At 41.9% G+C, this 8,422-nt stretch overlaps 1 protein-coding gene across 1 annotated transcript in view; it reads right to left on the bottom strand.

Moving 5' to 3' along the window:
- Nucleotides 1-239: 239 nt before the first annotated feature.
- dcp1b (decapping mRNA 1B) overlaps nucleotides 240-8,422 on the bottom strand; it is a 15,900-nt gene continuing 7,717 nt past the window's right edge. Inside the window, exons 4-11 of the mRNA XM_010766638.1 lie at nucleotides 6,918-6,984; nucleotides 6,285-6,495; nucleotides 5,982-6,074; nucleotides 3,716-4,442; nucleotides 3,508-3,558; nucleotides 2,846-3,063; nucleotides 2,102-2,317; nucleotides 240-1,982 (exon numbers count right to left, since the gene is read on the bottom strand). Coding sequence (XP_010764940.1) covers nucleotides 1,905-1,982; nucleotides 2,102-2,317; nucleotides 2,846-3,063; nucleotides 3,508-3,558; nucleotides 3,716-4,442; nucleotides 5,982-6,074; nucleotides 6,285-6,495; nucleotides 6,918-6,984 — 1,661 coding nt within the window. The 3' untranslated portion in view covers nucleotides 240-1,904. The remainder of the gene's footprint in view (nucleotides 1,983-2,101; nucleotides 2,318-2,845; nucleotides 3,064-3,507; nucleotides 3,559-3,715; nucleotides 4,443-5,981; nucleotides 6,075-6,284; nucleotides 6,496-6,917; nucleotides 6,985-8,422) is intronic.

Raw genomic sequence — 8,422 nt, 5'->3', positions numbered from 1 at the left:
AATTGGGCAAGGTCCCTCAATAATGCTGGGTGTGTGAAAAACAGTTGATTAATCACTGTAGACATTATGTCACACTATTGATCGTGGCTAAACAAAGCAATGATGTGACACTCGATCGATAATGAGCGTTCCTTTACCGTGATTAGTGTTACTTGAGGCCGGATCAATCTGGAATAATAACCATAATAGCAGTCAGCCATGCAGATCCATTGAGACGACAAAAAAAAAAGACAGCAAGAGGCAGTTTGAAAACATTTAATATCCAATTGAAATATATTCCAGTTTAGGTAAGAGCGCAACATTCCCGATAAAAATAAGTAAAAACCTTTATAAAAATGTTTCCTTTGAATTTCCAATGCCTCAGATTTTTTTAATGACATGTTTAACAAAGTAAAATATTGATGACGTCTTTAGAAGAATAAAACAGCATTGACAAATAACTGTAGATATTTTGTATAAGAATGATTTCTCCTTTCTTTTATGTTAGCTGTACATTTACTTGTCATTTTACATGCTGTTTATTTTCACTATTAGAACAATACAAAAACAGGAAAAATATATTTTGTGTCTCTTTGTATGGGCTGCTGTTTTTCTGTCCGCTCTGTGAGCTGCTGTGATGTCTGTACTAAATGATGCTGTGAGAAACCTAGTCTGGCTGGTGGACAGACACTTGGTGTATAACAGCATTGTGGAAGTGCATTTTCTACTATAGTTGCTTTGAACAGGCCTGTGAACTCCAAACAGTTACTATCGGATGCATTTATACATTCTTTGCTGATTATTATTGCTTTAAATCTCCATTTAGCCAATCATTTATTAAACATACCATCAATAGCAAAGTGTTTTGTTTGGCAGACAAAACGTTCAGGAACTGTGGTATAAATGAAAAATCCTTTGAAATTACAAACTTAAAGTAAATGGTGCCAATAGTTTTCTGTGATGATGAAATCCCTTAAATCAAACTGAAATATTATCTAATCTCTAAAACCGTCAAATCATATAAGTGACAATCACTAAGAAAAACACAGGTTCAGATTTGACTAGTTCTCTGTGAGGTAGCGCAGGTTAATAATCTTCCAATCTTTAACATCAAGTTTGAGGGATACCGTCATTAAAATGATTCATTGTCATAATACAAATATTATTATTGTAACTAAAATACAAATGCAGATATGTATCAGATTCCTGAAAAAGGATAAACAAATCTAAATGACAATGTGTCATTTTAATCTTGATAAAATAATTCGGATAGTAAAATATATTCCTTAAAATTCCTTTAGAAATCAAACTAGTAAGACCTTCACTTAAAAAAAAAAAAGTAAATTAAATTCCAACACATTTTTGACAATATTTAGACATACTTACTTTTTCAAATGAACAGAAATGCTAGACATGTTTAACATGTTAAATATTAAAAGTGAAGTCAGGTTGAGATTTCCTTCTGCACTAGTTCTTAGACTAGGAAAGAAGCCTCTGAGGGAGGAAAGGCTACACCATTTAAAAAAAATACAATAAAAATGCAATGTTGCTACACTTAGTTAAACAAAGAGTGCAGGGACCTACTTAATGCAAACGCATTGGTAAACAGTGAGGCTGCAGCATGTTTTGTCTTGACTGAGTGAACTGGCTACATTTTACAGGCATGTGTAAACTGTATGGCTGTGTCTTATTTACGCCTCCGATTGAGAATTTTTCTAAGGTTTTTTGATATGGTAACAAACTTGTTTATAATTTTTGACTATTAGCTGCGACTAGAGGAACTAACTGACTGGCTGTACAGTGCAGAAGAGTACAGTGAGTGTGTGTGTGTGATTGAACTCAAAGGAGGAAGTGGTACGTCCATATATGGTGAGAGCCTCACTGCTCTGGACAGGGTGTGTGTAGACAGAGGGTGTGAGGAGTCATCAGTACTTGCTGCTGGAGTCATTAGCAAAGCGGCTGATGTAGGCTTCATAGATGGAGTCCAGGAATGAGCCGTCACTCTGAAACACACGAGGCAGGGTCATTGAACTGTGCATGTGTGTGCATGTTTATTCGCACAAATACTGGACCATGGACATATGAAGTGCCACTGAGTGTTAGACACTCTTATTGTTTTTACCTGGATTAGATGCATCATAGTGGCTTGCAGCTGGCTCCTGGACAGCACTCTGCCCTCCTGCTGCAGCGGGGGGGCTCTGCAGACAGAGGGAGGGGCCGGGCAGTTCTCCTGGGACCCCGCTGACAACCCGCCACTAGACTTTGCCTGAGTGAACATACTGGGAGAGAGGAGCAGGTTGGGGGCCACAGTAGCTGGAATCCGCTGGGGGGAGATGACCTGGAGGAACAGGGACAGCTATTAGAACTCCTGGATAGGAATGTATTTTTTGCACCTTAATCAAGTGACAGCTATGAAAAGGGGGGACAGAGGGGATGACATGCGGCAAATGGTCTCAGGCAGGATTCGAACCTGGGTCCTTAGCATGGGGAACAGTTAGTAGAGCTGGCATATTGTTATTTTTTTAATACTCTCTGAATATCATTCTCACATTCCTGCTCGGCCTTCCAGTTTGTCATATATTCATTTTTCTACGTTTTTTTGTTTAATTTGTATATTTAAATGTGTTGTTAATACCTTTCCTTATTCCTTTTTAATGTTTAATCGGTTTTTCTCCATTTTTCTTTTCACAATCATTATCTTTTTTACCTTTTCTTACAACTTATTTTCTCATGTCATTATGTTTGCACCACCTAACTCCCCAGCAAATTCCTTGTATGTGTAAACGTACCTGGCAATGAACTCCATTCTAATAGTACACTTTTTTAATAAATGGTAAACAATTAAAAGGACAACATCTCTCAGTACCTGAAACTGCAGCGCAGCCTTCTGACCCGCAGTGGCTGGGGCCTGGTTCTGGCCTACAACGGGGCCTGCACCTGGACCTTGAGTGGGCCCCAGGAATCGAGGGGCCAGTCCTGGGGAGGGTCGAGGGGGCTCATGGGAAGCCTGCTCCTGCTGGACCAGCTGCAGCTTCTGCAGGAGCTCATGAGGAGACACCACTCCAGCCATCTGGGAAGACAAACCTTCAGGAGAGAGCAGGAGGGGGACAACCATTAGAAATGATCTAAAAGCTCACACAGATAAAACTGGCATATTGGAAGAGACATTTAAATAGAGAAATTGCAATAAATAAATACAGAAATGGTCGTTACCAGTGAGAATATGAAAAGAAAGGTCAACTTACATAACTTTGTTGATTAGAGGTATTCAATTAATCCTATGTAACAGTGGATTCATTACAACATATTACAAGAGCATGCAGAAACAGTGTAGTCTGTTAGTATGCAGGGAACAATCACTTGGTGGATAATGGAAAATAGATTTGATTTAATTACATGAGTTTTGGCTCTCTAGCTTCTCTAAAATTGTCAATCTCTAGAGTCAATTTAAAAGTTGACTCAGGAGTGTGTGGCACAAAACAAAAGCTTGAAAGTAACTGTTTATTGTTTTAAAGGAGAATATCATACCTTGTAAAGGATGAAGGACTTGGTCATTGGATACCTGAGATGGCAGCAAGCCTGGTTTGAAGAAAGAAAATATATCCAGAAATGAATGACTAATCATTTTATGATCTTATTAATTATATAACATTTCAATCTTGAATTTACCATGTGGCACCCTAGTCAGTACATTGTCATACTGCTGACTCACGATATTGGATAAAAGATGTCCCACCTGCTGCCTGTACAGTTGGAGCTGCCTGGCTGTAGAACAGCTGCTGGCTTGGTTGTGCTTGAAGGTGGGAACACGACACGGGACCCCCCATCCCTGGCTGAGGGGGGAGATGGGGGATCTGCTGCAGAGGAGGGAGGGAGAAGGGGAGAGGTTGCTGGGTTTGGAAAAGTCTCTTGATGGGGTCCGCTTGAAGCTGCTGCTGAAGCTGCTGTTGCTGCTGTTGCTGGTGATGAAGGTGCTGCTGTTGGTGAAGATGATGGTACATGTGGTGATGGTGGTGGTGGTGGTCCAGCGGCACCCCGTTGTCACACAGCCTGTTCTCGGGGGATTCGGAGAGGGTCTGAAGAACCCCCCCCACCACCCCGACTCCTCTCTGTCCCTGCATCAGTTTCTGGATGGCGGGGCAGTGCTGCTGCTGCTGCTGGGCGCCGGTAGGATTTGGCAACAATCCCACCACATTTCCCCCATGTTCTCCAATCACAGCCCTGAGCGCTCCATCTGAACACGCAACCATGGCGACGTTCACTCCCTGGTTGGGCACACTTTTGTTCACTGAATCGTCGTATTTCAGCGACCGGGCTACAGGAGGACGGGTGAACTTTCCTGTGGATGGTCTTGTTCCGGGCGAGGCCAGAGGGGAGACTGGCTCAGGTTTAGGTGAGTGTTGCTTCTGAGACCCAAAAAGAGTGGCCAGAGAGAGAGGCTTGGGTGCAGCACTGTCACCGTCCTGGATGAGACCAACAGGGAAGGGTTCAGTGAGCATGAGAGGTAAGAACTGGGAGGGGTACTAACTATGATGTGGCATAAAATATTAATATTATTATTTGTTTGAATTTTTTGTGCAACCAGTGTTAGTGACAGCTATAAAGGGGAAGGACCGATGGGATGAAAAGCAGCACATGGTCCTGCGCTGGATTAAAACCCAGGACCTCCACTTTGGGACCAAGCCCCAGTACATGGTCAGTTCCACCAAGAGAGCTATACGACGCCCCAAGCATAGAGTATTTTTAACATATTAGGCCAACTACCAAAGTCGTTAAATAAAATACCTTTATTGAGGACTGGATTTAATAATGTTGATACCGAGTTGTAATCCTGGTATTAGTTGTACGTGTACCATTTGATTTAGACTGTACATCACAGGTGTTATTACAAATGCAGCATTTCCACTGCATAGCACAGCTCAGCTCTACTCAAATTGATTTTGAGTCTTCCAACAGCAAAAGTTGTGGATAGTACCTGTGATTCTTTTGTTTTGTAAAACCTGAGCCACAAAAGAAGGTGGCGTTAAATCACTGCAGACCACTGATTGCTCTGAGCAAATCACCAACACTGCAAAATTATATATCTTGAATGATCACATTTTTAAATAACCAAACCACCATACAAAGCGACTGCAGTTTTAATGTTTTCACTTAAAGGTCACCTATCATGCTATTTTTAGGCAATAGCAGAGGTCTTGGAGATATACAAATATATAAAATAACATGTCTATGAAGTGTTTTGCTCAAAATACCAAACAGATCACCCATTTTAGCCATGCCTCATATCCCTCCGTTTCAGCCCTGTTAATAAAGTGCTGATTCTGGGTATAAAGCTTCTTTTTTTTTAAAGAAAAAAGAGGGGGCGGAGCTTATGCTGCTCATGCGGGACCCAGCAGATACTGTCTAAATGCTGCGGTGATGACACACCATATCATGTTCTAAACCACATCAAGGATTATTTCTGAAACAGTATTGAGCTCAAATGCTTTTTCTCTTGCGGGTTTACCACAAGGAGAGTTCCTTTTATTTAGCTCTGAGTGTTAGCGATGCTTGCTAATGTAAACAAAGACAATATTACATCGGGCATTGTTTCTGATAGCAACGTTTCTGATAGTGCCGTGGGTCCAACATCCGATATTACGTCATATCGGCAGCAAATCTGGATCAGCTCCGTCGTACCCCCGTTTTTAGAGATTTGCGCACGGAGGAAAAGAAAGAGGGTTTTATTTTCTGACACTTTGTGAGTTCCCTGACACACCGGGAACACATATTTATGAATAAAAGACATCCAAAGTACATTTTGCATGACCTTTAAGATGATGTCATGGCAGTTTCATACAGTGTCACTATTGGCAGTGGAAAACTGAATATATAAAAGCACAATGTGCCAAAGTGAGGCGAGTTGATCATGCATTGGAAATGATAAAAATGGCATCATCAAGAAAAAGAAGATGGACTGAATGCAACCCCGAATAAAACAGGGAGCTGCTGTGGGTGTTTACCTGAATGATGGGTTTAACAGGTATGGGTTTGATCAGGTTGGGGTTTCCATAAATAACATTGCTGCCACCAATCTCCTTTGGCTCTGACGAGGACTGCATGCAGAGAGGATGCAGGGAGTAAAAAAAAAATGAAAAAGAAAGTGAGAGAGATACGAGACCAGAGAGACAGACTGGGACCAAAAGGCTCTGAGATGATTATGAACAATAACGTAAATGTGCCAATCTAATCCAAAAAGGAAAGTGTTTAATGCCAAAATATGTATCTGTGATGTCCTGTATGCATACAGTCTTTTGTATTCCTACCTTGTCATACTCTGTGCGTGCTTTGGTCAACATCTGGATGATGTCCACGGACTTTGTTTCACTTCCTCCCACTCTCACTTCTCCAACTACTCCTCCCAGAACTCCTCCTAGTACCCCTCCTAGTACCCCTCCTCCAATGACTCCTCCTCTTCCGCCTGGAGACAACCATCCACCCTGAGACTGAGCCAGGGTCTGCTCCTGCTGGGTCAGACTATACACACACACACACACACACACACACACACACACACACACACACACACACACACACACACACACACACACACACACACACAATGTGAGAATACATACAGATCCATAAAAATAAGCAGTAAGGTGAGTACTAAGGATATGTGCTAATATGTTTTAAGCCAAGATAAAATAAACATTCTCTCACTCTGGGAGCCAAACTCATTCAAAAATAATGCAACTGTCATTTGTTTGCTCTTAGGCCCAGACACAGATCCATTAATAAACTAACGTAGTCTCTATGGTGCAGACTAAGATATAAAACAAACTCTCCCAGCCAAGGAGGCTGACGGTAAATAACTCACTAGTCCTTGTTTAGCGGACCAATTCAATGTCTTCCTTAACTGCTGTATACATATATTTTGTGGTTGTACAAGCACTTACATCTTCATCCTCTGAGCAATGCGTTGACAGTCCTCCTTATCATAGAACCAAATGCCATGGATAACCACTGGGGGAGGGGGAAGAAAGGGAAGGGGGGGCAGAGAGGAAGAGAAGTCAACTTTTAAAACAAAAATGTACTCTAAGTTCCCAGTCTGGAGTAAGTGCCCCAGTTGAGACGCATGATGACATTTGAAATGCAGCAGCCAGTTAGGTCAGTAGAGAACAAAACGAGGTTTCAGACCTGCAATGAAAGTGCGTACGAGCATGCTGTCGTACAAATCTGCTGCAATGACATCAACACGGGCCTGACAGACATGTAAACGGTGTATTATTAGCCCTGCTGGGTTTAGACCCAGGGTTTCGAATGAGTCATTTCCCGATGGGGACAGAAGAAAACAGTGCCATTACACAGTGAAACATGGGCCCCTGGCGTCTCCTGAACAACATAAACATGGTCAACAGGGGATGAAAAGAGGAAACACTGAAAGCAATTGTCCACAGGATTTAAACAGCAGCGAGCAAGAAGGATGCATTACAATACACAGGGACTCATTTTTTACAATTGCACTGACTGCTAAAAGCATTCTGTAAGAGGTAGAGTGGTTGCGTAATAATTCAATTCAGGCAGTGAGTGAGAGAGACTTAGATTTTGCCAACAATATTAGAAAATAAAAGAACAATATTTTTGTCACATGAGGAACCAGATTTTTTTTTTTACAGAAACACAACTTTTCTGGGTAAATGATAAATGGACTGTACTTAGCGCTTTATCCAGTCTTTACGACCCCTTAAAGCGCTTTACATACTACATGTCATTCACCCATTCACACCCATTCATACAGACCAGTGTACCTTACTCTAGGAACTAACATTCATACACACTCACACACTGTTGGCCATGCCATCGGGAGCAACTCAGGGTTAAGTATCTTGGCCAAGGATACATCGACATGTTGGCTGCACGGGCTGGGATCGAACCCACAACCTTGAAAGACGACCGCACTCCCTCGCAGCCACAGTCGCCCTAAGGTAAAACAACTTTTTTCCCTTTTCTTTTTTATTCCATTTGAACACACACAGCCTGTATAAAATAAAGACTACAGTGGCAAAAATAAAATTATTCAATGGCTCTGTTTGTTACTTACGAGTAAATGTGTCCCAAATCAATTTGAGTCTATAGCCAAAGTATTGAGGTATGATATCCAGCCCTTATTAAGACAGCAGGACATTACATCACACCTCAACACACTTACCGGTACTCAAGAAAAGATAAGGCCAATCCTAACAAGGCCAGGAGAACAGAGTGGGACAGAGTTACCACCACAGTCCTATCAAACACACATTCCCATACACACAGACAGAAATACACACGCACACTTGGCTACAAATGAGGTTGGATAAGCCACTGAGGTCAACACACACACACACACACACACACACACACACACACACACACACACACACACACACACACACACACACACACACACACACACACACACACA

Source organism: Notothenia coriiceps, unplaced genomic scaffold (assembly GCF_000735185.1).
Source record: "Notothenia coriiceps isolate Sejong01 unplaced genomic scaffold, NC01 NC01_scaffold00003515, whole genome shotgun sequence".
Classification (NCBI taxonomy): Eukaryota; Metazoa; Chordata; class Actinopteri; order Perciformes; family Nototheniidae; genus Notothenia; species Notothenia coriiceps.
The sequence above is the reverse complement of the archived record's forward strand: the minus strand, read 5'-3'. Positions and strand labels throughout refer to the sequence as shown.